The sequence below is a fragment of the Anomaloglossus baeobatrachus genome, chromosome 6 (genome assembly GCF_048569485.1).
Source record: "Anomaloglossus baeobatrachus isolate aAnoBae1 chromosome 6, aAnoBae1.hap1, whole genome shotgun sequence".
Classification (NCBI taxonomy): Eukaryota; Metazoa; Chordata; class Amphibia; order Anura; family Aromobatidae; genus Anomaloglossus; species Anomaloglossus baeobatrachus.
Window position 1 is genome coordinate 11,360,056 of NC_134358.1, and position 23,726 is coordinate 11,383,781.

At 56.8% G+C, this 23,726-nt stretch overlaps 1 protein-coding gene across 1 annotated transcript in view; it reads right to left on the reverse strand.

Moving 5' to 3' along the window:
• The window catches only part of LOC142243779 (uncharacterized), a 260,986-nt gene that overhangs the window by 205,791 nt on the left and 31,469 nt on the right, over positions 1-23,726 (reverse strand). The window contains exons 2-4 of the mRNA XM_075315979.1: positions 19,239-19,312; positions 17,957-18,242; positions 14,259-14,397 (exon numbers count right to left, since the gene is read on the reverse strand). Coding sequence (XP_075172094.1) covers positions 14,259-14,397; positions 17,957-18,242; positions 19,239-19,311 — 498 coding nt within the window. The 5' untranslated portion in view covers position 19,312. The remainder of the gene's footprint in view (positions 1-14,258; positions 14,398-17,956; positions 18,243-19,238; positions 19,313-23,726) is intronic.

Genomic DNA, 23,726 nt, shown 5'->3' on the forward strand with positions numbered 1-23,726 from the left:
CTCTTGACCCCGTAAAAGCCCGCTCTTTCTATAAGAAATCATTAACCCCTTTGCTGCCCTGCAAAGGTGAGTCATGGGTCACTACGCCCATGGCTCTGCCCCTGGCTCCGTTCAGCCTTGGCAGCAAAGGAACACTAAGGTAGTATCCCAGACAATTGTTGTATGCCCCTAAAAGTGTCAGCACTTTTCTAAATTAAAATTGCATAGCAGAAATGGAGGAGTGTAGAATGCACATGTGTTGGCAGCAAAGGAACACAAACTTAGTATTCAAGACACTTAGGATGGCAGAAAAAGTGTCAGCTCTTTGAGCAAATAAAATAGTGTGGCAAAAGTGGGCAGGTGTTCTGTGGGTACCAGGACAGTAAAGGAAGCCTCACCTTCTATTCCACCTAATGATGAAATGCAGCAAGGAATTCCCCGAGTTTGCAATAAAAATAGCATAGCAAAATGTGCAGGAGAGTAGAATGCAGAGGTGGTGGAAAATGCTTGGCACCAGTGGGACACTAAATGGAGTATAGCAGACACTTTTTGGATGCCACTAAGTTTCAGCACTGTTTGCTATAAAAATGGGGGCAGGTGGGTAGAGTGCCCGGGTTCTGTGGGTACCAGGACAGGAAAGGAAGCCTCACTTTCTATCCGTCCTAAGGCTATGTGCGCACGTGTGCGTAATTCATGCAGTTACGCTGCGCTTTGTAGCTCAGCGTAACTGCATGCGTCCTGCGTCCCTTGCACAGTCTATGGAGATTGTGCAGGGGCCGTGCGCACGTGGCATATTAGAACGCAGCGATTCGGCTGCTGCCCGAATCGATGCGTTCTAAGAAGTGACATGTCACTTCTTCCGTGCGCTTTGCCGGCAGCTCCTGCTCTGTCTATGGCAGGAGCTGCAGGCAGAGCGCACGTTCTCGCTGGCACCATGCGCTTCAGAACGGAGATTTTCAGCTGCGCTCTGAAGGACACCTTTTAGGTGCCGTGCAGAGCGCACACGTGCGCACATAACCTAATGGTGAAATGCAGCAAGGAATTCCCTGAGCTGAGGTACACAGACGCTGTTATCTAAAGCTGTATACAGCATTTCCATGGACCTGCCTGTCAGCTATGGCTCTGAGCGCCTAGAAATCAGCCCTGAAACGGGCTGAAGTAAACAGCAGTCCCTAATCTGTACAGTGCTGTGTGTATAGCGTACACTGCAGGAGCGGCCGCAGGAGCGGCGTGAGCGGTGACTGTCACCCACACACACAAGGCAGATAATGGCAGCGTGAGGGAAAATGGCCGTATTTATAATGCAAGGACATGTGACATGCACAGCCTATGACACATGCCCTTGCTTCTCTGGCAAAAAGTCCACTTAGCTGTGTGTGTGTCTGGGATTGGCTGACATGCTGGCCCGCCACACTACACGCGCGCTTAGGAAAAAAAAAAATGGCGATCACTATTATCCCGGCAGCACAGATCTAAACTGCGTCCCCCCGCACGCTATACGCTGAAATTTGATAATAGTGTGAGTCACAGTGACTCACACTATTACAGTGAAAAGCCAGCTAGTAAATAGATAGGCTTTTTGCTGATCGAACCGTTTTCGACCGTAACTCGAGCTATCGAGCTTTTAGGAAAAAGCTCGAGTTCGCGTTCGATCTCGAGCACCCCCCAAAATCACTGGAACATGAAATTGGCGAAACTCGAACATCGCTCAACTCTACTGGTGTGCCCTTCTTTCCCTAAGGTGGGGTGACTAGGGTTTCAGGTCGGCTGTATGTTAAAGGGGTTATCCGGCTTCTTTTGACTTTTTTTTTTATTTCCCTATTGGGCTACATTGGGGCAGGTAAGTAGATAGAGAGCACTTACCTGCCCTGCTGTCAGCCCCTCTCCCTCGGCTCAGAGTGGTCATGTGACTGCTCCTGCCGCGATTTTGCTGCTTCCGGTCATTTCATGTCAACATGGGCAGGGCCATGCATAGAGGTCGGTGCAGAGCGCCGCGTGCGGTACAGAGCCATATGTGTGTGTGTGTGCGGTGCAGAGCCATATGTGTGCGTGTGCACGGTGCAGAGCCATATGTGTGTGTGTGCACGGTGCAGATCCATATGTGTGCGTGTGCGGTGCAGAGCCCTGTGTGTGTGCGGTGCAGAGCCCGATGTGCATGTGCGGTGCAGAGCCCGATGTGCGTGTGCGGTGCAGAGCCCGATGTGCGTGTGCGGTGCAGAGCCCGATGTGCGTGTGCGGTGCAGAGCCATATGTGCGTTTGCGGTGCAGAGCCATATGTGCGTGTGCGGTGCAGAGCCATATGGGCGTGTGGTGTGCAGAGTCCGATGTGCGTGTGCGGTGCAGAGCCCAATGTGCGTGTGCGGTGCAGAGCCATATGTGCGTGTGCGGTGCAGAGCCATATGGGCGTGTGGTGTGCAGAGCCCGATGTGCGTGTGCGGTGCAGAGCCCGATGTGCGTGTGCGGTGCAGAGCCATATGTGCGTGTGCGGTGCAGAGCCATATGTGCGTGTGGTGTGCAGAGTCCGATGTGCGTGTGCGGTGCAGAGCCCAATGTGCGTGTTGTGTGCAGAGCCCGATGTGCGTGTGCGGTGCTGGGCCCGATGTGCGTGTCGGGTGCAGAGCCCGATGTGCGTGTCCGGTCCGGAGCCCGATGTACGTGTGCGGTGCAGAGCCATATGTGCGTGTGGTGTGCAGAGCCATATGTGCGTGTGGTGTGCAGAGCCCGATGTGCGTGTGGTGTGCAGAGCCCGATGTGCGTGTGGTGTGCAGAGCCCGATGTGCGTGTGGTGTGCAGAGCCCGATGTGCGTGTGGTGTGCAGAGCCCGATGTGCGTGTGGTGTGCAGAGCCCGATGTTCGTGTGCGGTGCAGAGCCACATTTGTGCGTGTGGTGTGCAGAGCCCAATGTGCGTGTGCGGTGCAGAGTCCGATGTGCGTGTGCGGTGCAGAGCCCGATGTGCGTGTGCGGTGCAGAGCCATATGTGTGCCTGTGGTGCAGAGTCCGATGTGCGTGTGCGGTGCAGAGTCCGATGTGCGTGTGTGCGGTGCAGAACCATATGTGTGTGTGCGGTGCAGAGTCATATGTGTGTGTGTGTGTGGTGCAGAGCCATATGTGTGCGTGTGGTGTGCAGACCCATATGTGTGCGTGTGTGGTGCAGAGCCCGATGTGGTGTGCGGTGCAGAGCCCGATGTGGTGTGCGGTGCAGAGCCCGATGTGGTGTGCGGTGCAGAACCATATGTGTGTGTGCGGTGCAGAGTCATATGTGTGTGTGTGTGTGCGGTGCAGAGCCATATGTGTGCGTGTGGTGTGCAGAGCCATATGTGTGCGTGTGATGTGCAGAGCCCGATGTGCGTGTGTGGTGCAGAGCCCGATGTGGTGTGCGGTGCAGAGCCCGATGTGGTGTGCGGTGCAGAGCCCGATGTGGTGTGCGGTGCAGAGCCCGATGTGGGGCTGTTATTTGCAATGCTGTAGTGATAACAGGTCAGTGCTGAAGCTCAATACTGACAGGGAATGTGTGTGCAGGGGGCGGGCAGGGGGCGGGCAGGGGGCGGGGCTGGACACTGAGGCTGGGAGGTGCCAGCTGTGACTGAGGTTTAGCACAGGAAGTTATCATGTTTGCTGGAGCTGAATGTAAACAAGGAGCTGCAGAGAATAAAGGGTGAATTCAAGAGGAACAAAAGTTAGAAAACAAAAAATAACAATGTAGGGGTGTTTTATATGACAATACAGCACAGATTAGCTTAACAAAAATTTTTGAGTTTATGTCGAATAACTCCTTTAACTAGGTGAGGGATGGTGTTATGTGGGGGCCTATGTGTGACTACCTGGCGCCCTGGCAAAACCAGGTAGTCACAAAAACAGTTAATCCTCCTTGGCACCAACATAGTCCCCACACAGATATACACCAGCCAATCAGGCCCTACTCACCCCCTCACCAGGAAAGTGGGTGGGGCCAGAGGAGCTTGGGAAGTGCAGAGAGGAGTTTAGTTTCAGTTTGAGCTGTAGTCAGTGAAGAGCTGACAGGAGGGAGTTGGTGCTTCCTGGAGATGGTGGTAGTCGGAGTTGGAGCACTGGACTACAAGACTAGGTGGCAGTGAGGGCCACAGGCAACGAGATCCGGTCCTGGGGAACCTGAAGCCGACCGGGACAGGGTTGTAGCCCTCCGGTGCCGAGAGAGGAGATCCGGTCCGGAGGCCGTTCAAGTGGACTAGTACAGACAAGAAAGAGACAGGCAGAGAGTGTGGAAGAAAGGGAGACCCGAAGACACCCGCCAAAGGTGACCGGCCATTGGTATTTTGGTTTACAATACAGACTGTGTGTTTACTGACCCTCCACATCAGCACAGCCTCATTCAGCACCACGACTACCAACTGTGAGTTCCCTGTTTCCTGTCTCCTAAACACTGCTCCCTGCAACCCCTCACAATACTCTGGGTCCTGGGACTACACCTCCCCTATCCATGGAGGGGATCCCATCTTGCTGCCCCCCTGCTCCATCAGCCCTGGGCACCCACATACAAGGCAGCGGCGGTGTCACCATCCCTCACCGCAACCCACGGGTGGCGTCACAGACAACTCCCCTGTAAAGATCCCCTTTTCACTCGTGGGCGACCGATGGCTACGCGAGCCCCGGATCCAGTTGCCACTGGAGCCACAGCCACCGCCCGGATCCGAGTGCCTCGAGCGGCTCCCCGGTTGTGATCTGTCCCCGGCCCGCGACAGAGGCTTGTCTCAGACTACCGTAGCCCCTGTACGCTCAGTATACAGCTGTATATGTGACGCCCTGGGCAAGCCAGGGGTCACAGGTAATGACACCACCACACCCTACACCCCGGATAGGTACACAAAAGCTAGACCTGAAATCCTTGTTTCCTTCCCCAGGGGCTGATGTCCACACCAGGGGGTGGAGCCAGGCGGTTGGTCTCCACCCACCAAGGAGTTCACAGTCCTGGAGGAAGGAAAACACAGGCAGTTAGAGTTAAGCTAGGGAAGTGAAGGAGTGAAGGTTAGTTGGAGCTGAAGTTGAAGTTAGAGTGAAGTGGAAGAAGAGCAAGTGAGAGGAGTTGAAGTAAAGGAGAATGTGACAGTTTGGAAAGCCTGAAGTTGGTCCGGGTGTGTGCCACGGACTGAGACAGCAAGGTTAGCAGACGGCGGTGACCGTCTGCAGGAGAGGCTGATCGGAGGTTGCCGAAAGGACCGTGGACGGGTGGTGGCCCGGCGGTACCGGACCGGTATACGAAGAGAAGCCAGCACCATTGGCAGGGGCCTTTCGGATCCCGGCAAGGCTAGGAGTCGCCGTGAATTTGCCAAATCCGTCAGTGAAGGGGACCTCCGGGTCTCCAAACAACTAAGTCCCGATTGAAGGCAACAGTCCAACCGTATGAGAGAGACACCGCCACCGCCAAGGCACCAGTTTCTCAGGGCCAGCGCCTGCGGGCAAAGAGGGGCTCCTCCGGCCCATATCCAAGTCGGGGAGCGGGTAACCGGTGGGAACCCATCGCTACCAACATTACACAAGGTGCAGGGAAAGAGACAGTCACCGTTAACTACCGGGGAAAAGCAACAGCAGCCGTCCGTGGGAACCGTCTTTCCAGCCGTGTGTTTTACCGAGAACTGTGTCATCGTCTCAGGCTGAGTGAGTACCACCGTGCCGTGAGGCACAGCACTGCCCCCGCGACCCTGCACCTCACCAGGCCCCGCACCTGGCCTGCCACCCCTCACCCTCCACCCCATCACTGGGCCCCGGGACAACCAACCCCTACCCACGGAGGGGAGAACTAACAACTCTGCTGCTCCCTGTCACCGCTCCCGGGATCCCCATACAGAGCAGCGGTGGTGTCCACACAATCACCACAACCGTGGGTGGCGTCACGGACAATAAATCCCCAAAACCAATCCCTTTTTCACTCACGGGCGAGGAGCGCCGCTCGAGTCCCCGGGATCCGGCCCATCGCTCGAGCCACCGAGCAGCAGAGGCCGCCGCAGCAGCGGCGGCCGGACCCGAGCAGTGGGAGAGCGCAGCGTCCCCTCCTCCGCCCGCGACAACTTGGCGTCACGAACAGGATCTTACCGCTCTGCCGTTGGGTAGAGGTGCGCCTTGTTACCGCCGGAGGTGTCCGGCCAGAAAATTTCAGAAGCCGCCATCTTTGGCGCGAAAAGTTCCCGCTCGAGCGTCTCCTCGAGTAGTGGAGGCGCGAAGGCCAAAATCCCGCCCCGATAGAGGAGGAGCCGGAAAGAGGCTAAGGGAGACGGAAACAGGATGTCTGCGCCCGACGGAGCTGCTGGAGGAGCAGCGGTCGCAGCCGCAGTGGCACCCGTGGATGGGAATGGGCCTGCCCAGGTCCCGGCCGCGCTGGCGGGGGGTGCCGCGGTCCCAGCTCTCGCTCAGGTGATGCCGTTCTCCTTGTCCTATGTGCCCGGAGCTACCTGGCTGCCGCAGTACGACGGGAAGCCTGATGCGTTACAGGTCTTCCGGAAGAAGCTTAGCCCGCTCCTAGAATTGTACCCCCTGACTGATAAGCAACGTGCAGCGGTAGTGTTGGGGTAGCTAACCGGCGCGGCTGAGCAGGAGGCGGAGACCTGGGTCGAGGGGGACCGGTTCTCTGTAGCCATCATCTTTGAGAAACTACAGACTGCCTTTGAGACCCGTACCGCAGCTGAGCTGAGGATGCAGTTTTACCAATGTCGGCAACGGCCTGTGGACAGTATTCGGGACTACGCTTTACGTCTGCAAACCGCCCTCCGCACACTGAAGCGGGTGGACACCATCAATGAGGCGGACAGCAACAAAATGTTAGTAGAGCAATTTGTGCAGGGGATGAGGTCCTCCGAGAATCGCAAACAACTCCGGCTGTGGGCCCTGGAACACCCTGATGTGGACTTTGCTGTGTTAAAGGAACGGGCCATTAAAGCTCTGCAACCCCCAGCTTCAGAAGTCTTAGAACCAGCCCCGTGGCCAGTTGAGACGGCCCCCGTCGTGGTGGCCCCTGTCTTACCAGCCTCTCCAGTACCTACAGCTCCAAGCAGCACGATGGAAGAACTGGCTGCCCAGGTCCGCCGCATGGATGGAGATCTCGTCAAGATTCTCACCGCACTCCAACCTCTGACCAGATCCCAGCCTCCAGCAAAGATACAGCTTGCCGACAGCCCTGAGGATGTTCCCTGGATGCAGCGGAGAAGTGCTAACAACTCGCGGAACAGACCTCCAACCTGCTACAGGTGCAGCAAGCCTGGCCATTACTTCCGACAGTGCCCGTTAAACGAGCAACCCCTGGGGCCACGGGCCAATCCTCAGGAGTAGAACCCCGTGGCCCTCCAGACTGGCGGGACCGGTATATCGGGGCCCGGCCCATCATCCCCGTGGCTGTGGACGGCATACCGGTGATGGCTCTCTTGGACACTGGATCACAGGTAACCACCATACCATACACATTGTACCAACGGTATTGGGGGACAGACGAGTTGGCTCCCCCAAGATACTAGTATAACACTGATTGCCGCTGATGGACTCCCACTGACCCAAGTGGGGTATAAACAAGTGGCCATGACTGTGGGGCGAGCTGAACTGCAACACCAGGGTATGATTGTGATCATGAATGAACCCAGTGATCATAACCCGAAGATAGTGCTGGGAACCAATGTGATGGAGCACTGTATGAGTGATGTGTTGGCCCTACTGCAGCAGTTGGCCGCCACGGCGGCGGGGAGCCAACAAAGAGCTGTGCAGCGTGAGATCCGAGCCTTGATGTACCGCCAGCATGTGAACTCGACAGGAGGAGAGATTGGTGGGGTGAGAGTGATGGATGTTGCCCCGTTGACTGTGCCCCCTAAAAGTGAGATGATGATTTGGTGTAGGGCAGCAGTAGGGCCTCAGGGGCGTGACTACCCTGCCATGATAGAGCCCATGCCCTCCGAGCACTGGCCCACAGTAATGGCCGCCTGAGGGGTCGTAGATGTAAAGAAGGGGAGAGTGCCCGTGAGGGTGCTGAACTGTGGAGAGGAAGAAGTCAGGCTTCCCCGGTATGCCACACTTGCCAAGTTGCTCACCCTAGATCCCCACACCATCCATGAAGCAGCCCCTCCAGTTTCACTACCCACTGCCAGCACTCACCCGCACCAAGGAGAATTAGACGAGTGGCACCAACAGTTACACGTGGGCACTGACGATACCCCTACACATCACAAAGAAGGGGTATACAGGGTGGTACGGGAGTACGAACAAGTTTTCAGCAAACATCCCCTAGACTTTGGGCAGATTAAAGGGGTCCAACACCATATCCCCACTGGTGAACATCCCCCTATCAAAGAGAGGTACAGGCCCATTCCCCCTGCACACTACCAGTGCGCCAAGGACATGTTGAGGAATATGAGAGAGGCAGGGGTTATTAGGGACAGCTGTAGTCCCTGGGCCGCCCCGTTGGTGCTGGTTAAGAAGAAAGACGGCACCATGCGGATGTGCGTGGATTACCGGAAGATTAACCAGATAACACATAAGGATGCCTACCCTCTGCCCCGCATCGAGGAGTCCTTGTCCGCGCTGAGAACCGCAAACTACTTCTCCACCCTTGACCTTACCAGTGGGTACTGGCAGGTGGCCGTGGCGCCCGAAGACCGAGAGAAAACTGCCTTTACCACCCCTATGGGACTCTGTGAATTCAACAGTATGCCGTTCGGGCTGTGCAATGCCCCGTGTACCTTCCAACGGCTGATGGAGTGCTGTTTGGGGCACTTGAATTTTGAAACCATCCTGTTGTATCTGGATGATGTAATTGTGTATTCACAGACGTATGAAGCCCATCTGGAACACCTAGCCGAGGTGTTCGCGTCCCTTGCCAAGTACGGGATGAAGTTGAAGCCCTCCAAGTGTCATCTGCTGAAACCCAGAGTGCAGTACCTGGGGCATGTGGTGGGAGCAGAAGGTGTCGCCCCCGACCCCGAGAAGGTCACTGCCATCCAAGACTGGCCGAGGCCGACCACAGTGAGGGAAGTAAGGCAGTTTCTGGGTCTGGTAGGGTACTACCGTCGCTTCATCAAGGGATACACGAAGATGGCTGCCCCCATGCAAGACCTCCTCGTGGGATAGACCAAAGGTGGTAGACCCCTCGGAGCCCCACTGGTGTGGGAAGAGAGGCATGAGGAATCCTTCCACCAGCTGAAAGCGGCCTTGACCGGGGAGGAGATCCTGGCGTATCCTGATTACAGCCACCCGTTCATCCTCTACACCGATGCCAGCAATGTGGGCTTGGGGGCAGTCTTGTCCCAGGTCCAGTATGGGAAGGAAAAAGTGATTGCCTATGCTAGCCAAAAGCTCCGACCGACTGAAAGGAACCCTGAAAATTACAGCTCTTTCAAGCTAGAGCTCCTGGCGCTGGTGTGGGCTATCACCGAGCGGTTCCGCCATTACTTGGCTGCAGCAAAATTCACCGCTTTCACGGATAACAATCCGCTGACCCACCTAGACACGGCCAAGTTGGGTGCGTTGGAACAGCGGTGGGTGGCCAGGCTGGCCAACTACGACTTCACAATTAAATACAGGGCCGGTCGTGCCATTGTTAATGCTGATGCACTCTCTCGGATGCCCCACTTGTCAGAAGAATGGTGCGAGGATGATGACCTCGAAGAGATCGAGTTGCCTGCATTTCACCAGCCACATACTGAGAAGGTCCATGTTCACCAACAACGGGTGGACCTGGACCCGCTACCCAGTCAGGAGTGGCAGGAAGCTCAAAACCAGGCGCCCGCTGTCCGCCTGGTCAAGACCCTAGTGGAGCAAGGCGCTGCCGGAATAGACCCTGCCGCCCCAGCTGAAGCCCAACGCCTGTGGAAAGAACGGACCCGGCTGTATCTACACCAAGGGAAGTTGTACCATGAGCTGATTAACCCAAAGACTCATGAGAAAATCCGCCAGTTGGTGATTCCCCAAGCTAATGTGTCCACCATCCTACAAGTGTACCATGATGGTGCTGGACACTTTGGATGGAAGAAATTGGAAATGCTGTTGAGGGAGCGGTTCTATTGGAGCGGGATGCGGGAGTCTGTAGAGGCCTGGTGCCGAGAGTGCGGCCCGTGCACGCTGAGAAGGAAGGACAAGGCTAGCCAGAAGGCACCCCTGCACCCGATCGTTACACATCAACCGCTGGAGCTGGTAGCCCTGGACCATGTGAAGCTCACCCCCAGCCGAAGTGGGTACACTTACGCTCTCACCATAGTGGATCACTATTCAAGATTCATGGTGGTTGTCCCGGTCAAAGACCTAACCGGCCGTACCGCCGCTAGAGCGTTCCAAGCTTACTTCTGTCGACCACATGGATACCCTGAGAAGGTGCTTACTGACCAAGGCCCAGCCTTTGAAGCGGAGGTGTTCCATGAGTTCTGTCAGCTGTACGGCTGCAAGAAGATCCGGACCACGCCTTACCATGCCCAAACCAACGGCATGTGTGAGAAGATGAACCATTTGGTCCTTGGCCTCCTCAAGACGTTGCCGCTAGAAGAGCAGAACCTGTGGCCAGAGAAGCTGCCTGACTTGGTCGATATGTACAACAATATCCCGTCCAGCTCAACGAAGTGCACCCCAGCATATCTGATGAGGGCTCGCCCCGGCCGACTGCCGGTGGACCTGGAAATGGGATTGGAAGCCCCAGAAACACTCCCCTCGACGGCTGAATGGGACACCCGGCGGAGAGTTCAGTATCGACAGATTCAGGAATATGTGGAGAAGAACTTAAGTCGGAGTCGGGAACAACAGGAGCGGCGCTTCAACCAGAAGGCATCTGCTGGCCCTTTCCAGCCTGGAGATGTAGTGCTGAAGCGGAAGAGGAGAACCCACAAGCTGGATGATCAATGGGAACAAACCCCATACGTCATACAGCCCACAGGATGGGAAGATGGGAAGGCCTACCAGATCAGTCGTGACCAAGGGGGCACTTTGGCCACGGTTTCCCGGGACCATCTGAAAAGGTGCCCACCAGCATTGAGGGCAACGGCTGAAGTTCCGGTTCCTCCACCAGCGGAGAAGGCAAAAGAGGTAATCCACACCGTGATGGGTGACTTCCCAGCAGACTTGCCTACACAGAACGGCGCGGTGATTCTTCCAGTGATACTATTCCCACAACCCGTGGATGAAGAAGTGATGGAGGTGGTCAACTGTGAGCCAGGGCCAGTGCCAGTGCCCAGGGATGAACCTGTGCCCAGCTCCCCTATGCCTCTGCCTGCCCCACACGATAACAGGGAAGAGAGACTGATTGTTCCCTCTCCCCCGCTGCCTGTCACCACTGACACTGGACCCCGGAGGTCCACTCGCCCCCAACCTAGGTAGACCCCCACTTAGGTACAGGGAAACTACTATTTAGAGGGGGGAGTGAACATGTGTGTTGAAAGCACTGAGTGCTTAAAGTTGTGAAAGTTTTGAAAATGAATAATATGAAAATGATTAACCGAAGAGTAACCTGATTGTCTACACTGTGATTTGAAACCGGTCGTTGCCGGCACCGTTGTCCCCGTGGGGACTGTTTAAGGTTGCGTAAGGGACTCCTTACGGACAAGCCCGTGAACTTGCAGGGAAACCACAAACGTTAGTGGCATGTAAATAAAAATGTTTTGTTGCAGCTTACCGTCTCCGGAGAGGCAGATTGGAGGGAGGGCCCGCAGTGGAGCAGGCTGGGGCCCAGCCACCACAGGAACCGGTGGCTACCCTCTGGAGGGGAAGGACAGATCCCGCTCGGGTGACTTGGTTCAGGACTGGGGTCAAGGGGTGCTGCCTGTTTCTTAGGGGCAGCATCAGGGCCAGGTTACTTGGGTGGGAGAGAGCGGCAGCCGCAACCGTTACCGTAACGTTTAAGAAAAGTGCCTCCCGTTGTGGGATGATGTTATTTTATTTGTATTATGTTTTTACCTTTTTTCAGAAAAATAAAACCGGTGTTGGACGGGCAGCCCGCGGACGGTCTGCATTTTGCTAAGGGGGAATGTGACGCCCTGGGCAAGCCAGGGGTCACAGGTAATGACACCACCACACCCTACACCCCGGATAGGTACACCAAAGCTAGACCTGAAATCCTTGTTGCCTTCCCCAGGGGCTGATGTCCACACCAGGGGGTGGAGCCAGGCGGTTGGTCTCCACCCACCAAGGAGTTCACAGTCCTGGAGGAAGGAAAACACAGGCAGTTAGAGTTAAGCTAGGGAAGTGAAGGAGTGAAGGTTAGTTGGAGCTGAAGTTGAAGTTAGAGTGAAGTGGTAGAAGAGCAAGTGAGAGGAGTTGAAGTGAAGGAGAAAGTGACAGTTTGGAAAGCCTGAAGTTGGTCCGGGTGTCTGCCCCGGACTGAGACAGCAAGGTTAGCAGACGGCGGTGACCGTCTGCAGGAGAGGCTGATCGGAGGTTGTTGAAAGGACCGTGGACGGGTGGTGGCCCGGCGGTACCGGACCGGTATACGAAGAGAAGCCAGCACCATTGGCAGGGGCCTTTCGGATCCCGGCAAGGCTAGGAGTCGCCGTGAATTTGCCAAATCCGTCAGTGAAGGGGACCTCCGGGTCTCCAAACAACTAAGTCCCGATTGAAGGCAACAGTCCAACCGTATGAGAGAGACACCGCCACCGCCAAGGCACCAGTTTCTCAGGGCCAGCGCCTGCGGGCAAAGAGGGGCTCCTCCGGCCCATATCCAAGTCGGGGAGCGGGTAACCGGTGGGAACCCATCGCTACCAACATTACACAAGGTGCAGGGAAAGAGACAGTCACCGTTAACTACCGGGGAAAAGCAACAGCAGCCGTCCGTGGGAACCGTCTTTCCAGCCGTGTGTTTTACCGAGAACTGTGTCATCGTCTCAGGCTGAGTGAGTACCACCGTGCCGTGAGGCACAGCGCTGCCCCCACGACCCTGCACCTCACCAGGCCCCGCACCTGGCCTGCCACCCCTCACCCTCCACCCCATCACTGGGCCCCGGGACAACCAACCCCTACCCACAGAGGGGAGAACTAACAACTCTGCTGCTCCCTGTCACCGCTCCCGGGATCCCCATACAGAGCAGCGGTGGTGTCCACACAATCACCACAACCGTGGGTGGCGTCACGGACAATAAATCCCCAAAACCAATCCCCTTTTCACTCACGGGCGAGGAGCGCCGCTCGAGTCCCCGGGATCCGGCCCATCGCTCGAGCCACCGAGCAGCAGAGGCCGCAGCAGCAGCGGCGGCCGGACCCGAGCAGTGGGAGAGCGCAGCGTCCCCTCCTCCGCCCGCGACAACTTGGCGTCACGAACCGGATCCTACCGCTCTGCCGTTTGGTAGAGGTGCGCCTTGTTACCGCCGGAGGTGTCCGGCCGAAAATTTTGCAAAGCCGCCATCTTGGGTGCGAAAAATTTCCCGCTCGAGCGTCTTCCCCGAGCAGGAAAGGCGCGAAAGTGGAGCCCCGCCCCCTGAAGAAGGAAGTGCTAAAAAGAGGCTAAGGGAGACGAAATGGCGACTGGTCGCATGTAGCCGCGGCTATAAAGGCAGGGACGCCAGGACTCTGCAGCCATCAGCCTGGAACCGCGGCGTGGGTGGAAATCCGGACCGCGCAGCTCTACCAGAGGCTGCAGGTCAAAATGCAGCTCCTCATGGAGGAGTGGGAGACCGACATGGCGGATGTCATAGCGACCGTGCGGAGACGCGAGGAGGAAGCTGCGGAAGGGAGGGTGAGTGACCCACGCCCCGATGCCCTTGAAGGGCCGGCCATCGCGGCTGCGGGACCCGGTCTAAACCCTCTCACCCTGCTGCCTCCCTCGCCACCCGTCCCGGAAGCCGTGACCCCGCCACTAGGCCCGCTACCACCGCAACCGGTAGCGATACCCAGCATGCCCGCCCCGGCGGGCCGACCTGTAGCCGGAGCCCGTAGCCGACCGGAGGTGCTGCCGTGGAAAGCCCCGAAGCCTGAACCGGAGGCGTCCCCCGAGAAAGTCCCCGAGCCGGAGCCGATAGCCCGATCCGTGCCGAAGGCCCAGCAGAGGAAAGCCCCTGTGCCCATCCCCCACACCTCGGCTGAGGTTGCGCCGGGTTGCCGCTGCAAGGTGGCGTCACATATACAGAGGGAGAGGAGATAAGAGCAGCAAGATATGATCATCACCGATAGGGGGAGACTTCTACACGTCATGTCTGAGCTCCTGACTATAAAGAATGAAGACACGAGGGATGAATTAGAGCTTTATTCTCACAGGTCAAAGTGAAAACTCCCCATGAAACAGACCTGGAAATGGCGAAACGAGCAACAATGGTAGATCTTACAGCAGCTACCCACAGACGTTATTCTAATCAGTCACAGGGTCTCCATAAACCTCGACCTCGCACACTGTCAGGGGCACGATTTTCCCGGGGATCACCACGCTGACGAACTGACCCACCATCCCCTTACAGTAGAAGGACAAGGTGGCAGAGGAGACATCTGTGACCTTCCCGCACCTGGAGGAGGAAAGCAAATGTGACAATCAGCCAATCATTACTTCATATGCACCGCATTCAAGTCAGGAGGCGCTGAGCACGACTGTCACACCCCATGTAGGGTCAGGAGGCACCGAGCACGACTGTCACACCCCATGTAGGGGCAGGAGGCGCCGAGCACGGCCGTAACACTGCATGTAGGTCAGGAGGCGCCGAGCACGACTGTCACACCCCATGTAGGGGCAGGAGGCACCGAGCAGGGCAGTCACACCACATGCAGGTCAGGAGGTGCCGAGCAGGGCAGTCACACCACATGCAGGTCAGGAGGTGCCGAGCAGGGCAGTCACACCACGTGCAGGTCAGGAGGCGCCGAGCAGGGCAGTTACACCACGTGCAGGTTAGGAGGCACCGAGCAGGGCAGTCACACCACGTGCAGGTCAGGAGGCGCCGAGCAGGGCAGTCACACCACGTGCAGGTCAGGAGGCGCCGAGCAGGGCAGTCACACCACATGCAGGTCAGGAGGTGCCGAGCAGGGCAGTCACACCACATGCAGGTCAGGAGGTGCCGAGCAGGGCAGTCACACCACATGCAGGTCAGGAGGTGCCGAGCAGGGCAGTCACACCACGTGCAGGTCAGGAGGCGCCGAGCAGGGCAGTTACACCACGTGCAGGTTAGGAGGCACCGAGCAGGGCAGTCACACCACGTGCAGGTCAGGAGGCGCCGAGCAGGGCAGTTACACCACGTGCAGGTCAGGAGGCGCCGAGCAGGGCAGTCACACCACGTGCAGGTCAGGAGGCCCCGAACTGGGCGGTCACACTACATGCAGGTCAGGAGGCCCCGAACTGGGCAGTCACACCATGTGCAGGTCAGGAGGCGCCGAGCAGGGCAGTCACACCACGTGCAGGTCAGGAGGCGCCGAGCAGGGCAGTCACATCACGTGCAGGTCAGGAGGCCCCGAACTCGGCAGTCACATCACGTGCAGGTCAGGAGGCCCCGAACTCGGCAGTCACACTACATGCAGGTCAGGAGGCGCCGAGCAGGGCAGTCACACCACATGCAGGTCAGGAGGCGCCGAGCAGGGCAGTCACACCACATGCAGGTCAGGAGGCGCCGAGCAGGGCAGTCACACCACATGCAGGTCAGGAGGCGCCGAGCAGGGCAGTCATACCATATGCAGGTCAGGAGGCGCCTAGCAGGGCAGTCATACCATATGCAGGTCAGGAGGCGCCTAGCAGGGCAGTCACACCACGTGCAGGTCAGGAGGCGCCGAGCAGGGCAGTCACACCACGTGCAGGTCAGGAGGCGCCGAGCAGGGCAGTCACACCACATGCAGGTCAGGAGGCGCCGAGCAGGGCAGTCGCACCACATGCAGGTCAGGAGTCGCTGAGCAGGGCAGTCACACCACGTGCAGGTCAGGAGGCACCGAGCAGGGCAGTCGCACCACATGCAGGTCAGGAGGCGCTGAGCAGGGCAGTCACACCACGTGCAGGTCAGGAGGCACCGAGCAGGGCAGTCACACCACATGCAGGTCAGGAGGCCCCGAACTGGGCAGTCACACCACATGCAGGTCAGGAGGCGCCGAGCAGGGCAGTCACACCACGTGCAGGTCAGGAGGCGCCGAGCAGGGCAGTCGCACCACGTGCAGGTCAGGAGGCGCCGAGCATGGCAGTCGCACCACGTGCAGGTCAGGAGGCACCGAGCAGGGCAGTCACAACACATGTAGGGTCAGGAGGCACCGAGCAGAGCAGTCACACCACATGCAGGTCAGGAGGCGCCGAACTGGGCAGTCACACCACATGCAGGTCAGGAGGCGCCGAGCAGGGCAGTCACACCACATGCAGGTCAGGAGGCGCCGAGCAGGACAGTCACACCACATGCAGGTCAGGGGGCGCCGAGCATGGCAGTCACACCACATGCAGGTCAGGAGGCGCCGAGCAGGGCAGTCACACCACGTGCAGGTCAGGAGGCGCCGAGCAGGACAGTCACACCACATGCAGGTCAGGGGGCGCCGAGCAGGGCAGTCACACCACGTGCAGGTCAGGAGGCGCCGAGCAGGGCAGTCACACCACATGCAGGTCAGGAGGCCCCGAACTGGGCAGTCACACCACATGCAGGTCAGGAGGCGCCGAGCAGGGCAGTCACACCACGTGCAGGTCAGGAGGCGCCGAGCAGGGCAGTCACACCACGTGCAGGTCAGGAGGTGCCGAGCAGGGCAGTCACACCACATGCAGGTCAGGAGGCGCCGAGCAGGACAGTCACACCACATTCAGGCCAGGGGGCGCCGAGCAGGGCAGTCACACCACATGCAGGTCAGGAGGCGCCAAGCAGGGCAGTCACACCACATGCAGATCAGGAGGCGCCGAGCAGGACAGTCACACCACATTCAGGTCAGGGGGCGCCGAGCAGGGCAGTCACACCACGTGCAGGTCAGGAGGCGCCGAGCAGGGCAGTCACACCACGTGCAGGCCAGGAGGCGCCGAGCAGGACAGTCACACCACGTGCAGGTCAGGAGGCGCCGAGCAGGACAGTCACACCACGTGCAGGTCAGGAGGCGCCGAGCAGGGCAGTCACACCACATGCAGGTCAGGAGGCGCCGAGCAGGGCAGTCACACTGCGTGCAGTTCAGGAGGCCCCGAACTGGGCAGTCACACCACATGCAGGTCAGGAGGTGCCGAGCAGGGCAGTCGCACCACGTACAGGTCAGGAGGCGCCGAGCAGGGCAGTCGCACCACGTGCAGGTCAGGAGTCGCTGAGCAGGGCAGTCACACCACATGCAGGTCAACAGGCGACGAGCAGGACAGTCACATCACATGCAGGTCAGGAGGCGCCGAGCAGGGCAGTCACACCACATGCAGGTCAGGAGGCGTTAAGCAGGGCAGTCGCACCACGTGCAGGTCAGGAGGCGGCGAGCAGGGCAGTCGCACCACGTGCAGGTCAGGAGGCGCCGAGCAGGGCAGTCGCACCACGTGCAGGTCAGGAGTCGCCGAGCAGGGCAGTCGCACCACGTGCAGGTCAGGAGGCGCCGAGCAGGGCAGTCGCACCACGTGCAGGTCAGGAGTCGCTGAGCAGGGCAGTCGCACCACGTGCAGGTCAGGAGTCGCTGAGCAGGGCAGTCGCACCACATGCAGGTCAGGAGGCACCGAGCAGGGCATTCACACCACATGCAGGTCAGGAGGCGCCAAGCAGGGCAGTCGCACCACGTGCAGGTCAGGAGTCGCTGAGCAGGGCAGTCGCACCACGTGCAGGTCAGGAGTCGCTGAGCAGGGTAGTCACACTACATGCAGGTCAGGAGTCGCTGAGCAGGACCGTCACACTGCGTGGAGGTCAGGGGTCAATGAGCAGGACCGTCACACCACGTGCAGGTCAGGAGTCGCTGAACTGGGCCGTCACTGCGCCCCAACACACCCCACGCCTCACCAGGGACGGTGCAAAGTTTGGGCGAATAGGAAAAAATAAGAGTTATGGAAGAGGTGGAACAACAAACAAAACAAAAACAGACAATACATGACGAAGAGAGAGGGCAAAGAACTTAGTTTTGTTTTTTAGGAACCAAGTATTTTGCATCTTGTTTTGTACTTACACTGGGTTGTTGTTGTCGGGAGAGTTCCCGACCCGGACCTCGGCCCCCTTCAGCCTCTCCTTACAGCAGTCCTGCCGGTTTGTTAGGACTACAAGCGTTACATTGTAGGTCTGGGTCAGGTCCACTCTCCACCATGGATCCTCCACCTCCTTGGTGTGAGTGCAGGAGAGCTTAAAGAAGTCGCCTTCTTTGTTCCCATCGATGGCTTTCGTGGCTGGTCCTCTTGCGGCGTCATCTGGATCATCCGTTATCTGGGAGGCCACGCCGGTCCTCGCTAGATTTGTGGCTGAGAAATTATAGGATTTCAGTCATATGGAACTAAAGTGCGAGTTTACCGACACCTGGGCTGTCGGATCTTGGCGCTACCCACTACATAAAAACCAAAGCCAAAGCAGGGGATACCACAGGGTATATAAATCAGTGAAACCAAAGGGAAAAAAAATCCTGTTAAAAATTAACTTTTAATAGATTAGTTTAAAAGGCCCAAGACAAACAATACACATAAAGTATAAAATATAGAGCAGAAGAAGGTACCACAATAGGTCAGGGGGGCAATGATAGTCACATATAAGATCTCACAGACCTCAGGTATCATCCTCTTGGCACACAGCTGTCTTCTTTCGTGGGTCCTCTGATTCGGGACTCTTGATCATCATCTCTGCTCCCCTGATGAACCCTGGCGTATTGAATACCACGGAGAAACGCGTCGGGACGCTTCTGTTGGATAACCAGATAAGTAATTTACCTTTGGTGTGTCATTTCTGGACAGGGTCACTGTTAGGGTTGGCCTAGTGCATCCCGACGGTGAATGGGGGCGCCCAAAACATTTATGGTGTCACACCCTCCATTGCTAGGTTGGGATTTCTAGGGCTTAATAGGGTCATCTGCCCTGAATTTTTGTATTTATTGACTGGAAGGGATTATTCCCTGTTTCACCTAGCTAGCATGAGTGTATTACATACTATATCTGTGAGAGCTTATATGTGACTATCATTGCCCCCCTGACCTATTGTGGTACCTTGTTCTGCTCTATATTTTATACTTTATATGTATTGTTTGTCTTGGGCCTTTTAAACTAATCTATTAAAAGTTAATTTTTAACAGGGATTTTTTTTCCCCTTTGGTTTCACCGCTACCCACTACATCCATCAAGGGTGGACTGGGCCAGAGGGGCTCATGCCCTCCAGACTTGGAAGTGTTAGGGTACAAGATGTCTGCTCCCATTGCCTGCGCTATAATCCCACCGCGTACAGAGATTATCGTCCTGGGGAAGAAGACTCACCTCCGGGAGCAGGATAACATCCGAGAGCCAGAGACACGGACACCAGGAGAAGCAGAGACGCCAGAAGAGTCATCCTGGGGAGGAAGAGGAGCAGAGACATGGAGTAAAGACACCAAGTGTCCGGAGAAGAGAAACGCCGAGATGAGAGGCACGGACCACCATCACCTCTCCTACAAGCCACAATCCCCCCAGTAATAGCTGATAACAGGGAGTAATGGACAACTGCAATCTCACCAGTAATATCAGATAACGTGCAGCACCTCCAAATTGAATAAAGATAAAACCACTAAAGAGCATCAGGCATGCCGATCTGGAGCACAATGCGCCATTATTCACATATAAAACCATGGATTCATATGAAGGCGCTCGCTTACAAAACAGGAGCAGTCAGTAACCATTGCTTTATCTCATAAATCATGAAGATCGATGAAGATAAACAGCTTCGAGAAATCTGCTTCTTTCTCTTCCAGAATTGATCAGTCAAAATCCTGAATTCAGAAGTAAAATCTGTATTCAGTGAAGACTTTCCCATTACTGAGATAGGAGATGGCATAGAATCTCATCAGCACCAACTGCCAAGGGGAGGAGCTAGAGGCAGGGGCTAAAGCAATAGCACCACCATCTCCTCATGGAATGAAAGTTGAAAAAGGCCTCAAGGTCCACCCCGGCCAGTGCAGGTTTTTCTAAATCATCCCAGCTATACATTTCTACAGCTTCATCCTAAAGATTGATGGAGAGCTCACTGCCTCCGCTGGCCGCCTGCTCCACTCTATGACTGCCCTCACTGCCTCCGCTGGCCGCCTGCCCACTCTATGACTGCCCTCACTGCCTCCGCTGGCCGCCTGCTCCACTCTATGACTGCCCTCACTGCCTCCGCTGGCCGCCTGCTCCACTCTATGACTGCCCTCACTGCCTCCGCTGGCCACCTGCTCCACTCTATGACTGCTCTCACTGCCTCCGCTGGCCGCCTGCTCCACTCTATGACTGCCCTCACTGCCTCCGCTGGCCGCCTGCTCCACTCTATGACTGCCCTGTGTTCTACTAATCTGATCCAGTCCTTTTCCCCAGTGCCATCTCTTAAGCCCGCTACACACGCTTCAATATATCTCACAATCCGTCGTTGGGGTCAAGTTGTAAGTGACGCACATCCGGCATCGTTTGTGACGTATTTGCGTGTGACATCTACGTGCGATCAGGATTGAACGCAAAACCGTTGATCGCAAACACATCGTATCTTTGTCTAGAATTGAGCGTTTTGTTGCACGAACCTAGTCAATTGTAACGTGTGACATCCCTCATACGATTTTTGTGTCTGATACTATGTGCGCAGGTGTGCGCTCTGCACCGCAGCTTAAAAAAGGTCCGCTTCAGAGCGCAGCTGAAAAGCTGCGTTCTGAAGCGCCTCACAGTGTCTGTCAGTCACTAATCTCTGTCAGTCGGTCACTATCTCTGTCCCTCTCTCTCTGTCCATGTCAGTCTATCCCCCTCCTTTCTCATACTCACCGATCCCCGGCGCTGCACGGCGTTCACACTGCTCCGGCGGCTTTTACTGTTTTGAAAAAGCCGGCCGCCCATTAAACAATCTCGTATTCCCTGCTTACCCCGCCCACCGGCGACTATGATTGGTTACAGTGAGACACGCCCCCACGCTGAGTGACAGGTGTCTCACTGCACCCAATCACAGCAGCCGGTGGGCGTGTCTATACTGTGTAGTGAAATAAATAATTAAATAATTAAAAAAAACGGCGTGCGGTCCCCCCCCATTTTAAAACCAGCCAGATAAAGCCATACGGCTGAAGGCTGGTATTCTCAGGATGGGGAGCCCCACGTTATGGGGAGCCCCCCAGCCTAACAATATCAGCCAACAGCCGCCCAGAATTGCCTCATACATTATATGCGACAGTTCTGGGACTGTACCCGGCTCTTCCCGATTTGCCCTGGTGCGTTGGCAAATCGGGGTAATAAGGAGTTATTGGCAGCCCATAGCTGCCAATAAGTCCTAGATTAATCATGTTAAGCGTCTATAAGACACCCTCCATGATTAATCTGTAAGTGACAGTAAATAAACACACACACCCGAAAAATCCTTTATTAGAAATAAAAAACACAAACATATACCCTGGTTCACCACTTTAATCAGCCCCAAAAAGCCCTCCATGTCCAGCGGAATCCAGGATGGTCCAGCGTCGTATCCAGCGCTGCTGCATGGAGGTGACCGGAGCTGCAGAAGACACAGCCGCTCCGGTCACCTCCACGCGGCAAATGAAGACAGCCGCACGATCAGCTGAGCTGTCACTTACCCGCTGTCACTGGATCCAGCGGTGGCCGTGTGACGACCTGGGCAAGCCAGGGGTCACAGGTCACAACAACACCCACACCCCACATCCCAGGTAGGAACACCACAGCCAAAACACAAATCCTTGTTGCCTGCTTCCAGAGACTGATGATGCACACCAGGGGGTGGGCCAGGCGGTTGGCTCCGCCCACCGAGGAGATCACAGCTCTGGAGGTGGGAGAAACCAGTGAGCTCAGGGACGAGCTAGAGTCTAGTCAGGAGTGTGAAGGAGGAGGAAGCGAAAGGAACAGCTAAGTGAAAGTAGAAAGGAGAAAGTGGAAAAGGAGGAAAGTAAGAGTAGTGGAAGGAAAGAAAGAGTGTGAGAAGCCTGAAGTGGTCTGTGACTGAGTGTCCAGACGGAACCAGCAAGGTTGGCAACGACGGTGACTGTCTGGAGGGGGACCGTTCGGAAGTTCCTGGAAGGACCCCGTTGGCTGTGTGCCCGGCGGTCTGGAGCAGTGTTCCGAAGGACAGTCAGCACCAGGGCAGGGGCCTCTCGGACCCCGGCAAGGCTAGGAGTCGCCCAATTTGCCGAATCCGTCAGTGAAGGGGACGTAGATCCCCCAGCATCCAAGTCCCGATTGAAGGCAACAGCTCAACCATTACCGAGGAGACACCGCCACCGCCAAGGCACCAGTTTCCTCAGGGCCAGCGCCTGCGGGCAAAGTGTAGGGCTCCTCCGGCCCAGATTGCAGCCGGGGAGCGGGTAACCGGAGGGAATCCACCGCTACCACCATTGAACATAAGGTGCAGGGAAGAGTGACATCGCCGTCAACTACCGGGAAAGCAAGTGCAGCCGTCTGTGGGACCGTCCTACCAGCCGTTTGGTTTACCGTACAAACTGTGTCCGTGTCTCAGGCTGAGTGAGTACCACAGTGCCGCAAGGCACAGCGCTGCCCCCGCGTCCCTGCGCCCACCGGGCCCTACACACCTCCCAAACCATCACCGGGCCCCGGGATCACCAACCCCTACCCACGGAGGGGCAACACAACACCTGGCTGCTCCGCATCACCATCCCCGGGACCCCCGCATCGAGCAGCGGTGGTGAAATCACCACAACCGTGGGTGGCGTCACGAACTGTAACCATCCCCATCACCCCAACAACATCCCCTTTCACTCACGGGCGAGGAGTGCCACTCGAGACAGCCCCCGGGATCCGGCCCACCGCTCGAGCCACCACTGAGCAGCAGCCGGACCCGAGCAGAAGGGGGTGAGCGTAGTGTGCTGACACCCTCCTCCCCGCCCGCGACAGCCGCGGGTAACCTCAGTGACAGCTCAGCTGATTGCGCTACTCACCTCAGTTGCTGCGTGGAGGTGAGAGGAGCGGCGGTGAGTAGCGCGATCAGCTGAGCTGTCACTGAGGTTACCCGCGGCCACCGCTGGATCCAGTGACAGCGGGTAAGCTCAGTGACAGCTCAGCTGATCGTGCGGCTGTCTTCAGTTGCTGCATGGAGGTGACCGGAGCGGCTGTGTCTGCTGCAGCTCCGGTCACCTCCATGCAGCAGCGCTGGATGCGACGCTGGACCATCCTGGATTACGCCGGACATGGAGGGCTTTTTGGGGCTGATTAAAGTGGTGAACCAGGGTATATGTTTGTGTTTTTTATTTCTAATAAATGATTTTTTCTGGTGTGTGTTTATTTACTATAATTTACAGATTAATCATGGAGGGTGTCTCATAGACGCCTGACATGATTAATCTAGGACTTATTGGCAGCTATGGGCTGCCAATAACTCCTTATTACCCCGATTTGCCAACGCACCAGGGCAAATCGGGAAGAGCCGGGTACTGTCCCAGAACTGTCGCATATAATGTATGCGGCAATTCTGGGCGGCTGTTGGCTGATATTGTTAGGCTGGGGGGCTCCCCATAACGTGGGGCTCCCCATCCTGAGAATACCAGCCTTCAGCCGTATGGCTTTATCTGGCTGGTTTTAAAATTGGGGGGAACCGCACGCCGTTTTTTTTAATTATTTAATTATTTATTTCACTGCAAAGTATAGACACGCCCACCGGCTGCTGTGATTGGGTGCAGTGAGACAGCTGTCACTCAGCGTGGGGGCGTGTCTCACTGTAACCAATCATAGGCGCCGGTGGGCGGGGAAAGCAGGGAATACGAGATTGTTTAATGGGCGGGCCGTTTTTTTCAAAAC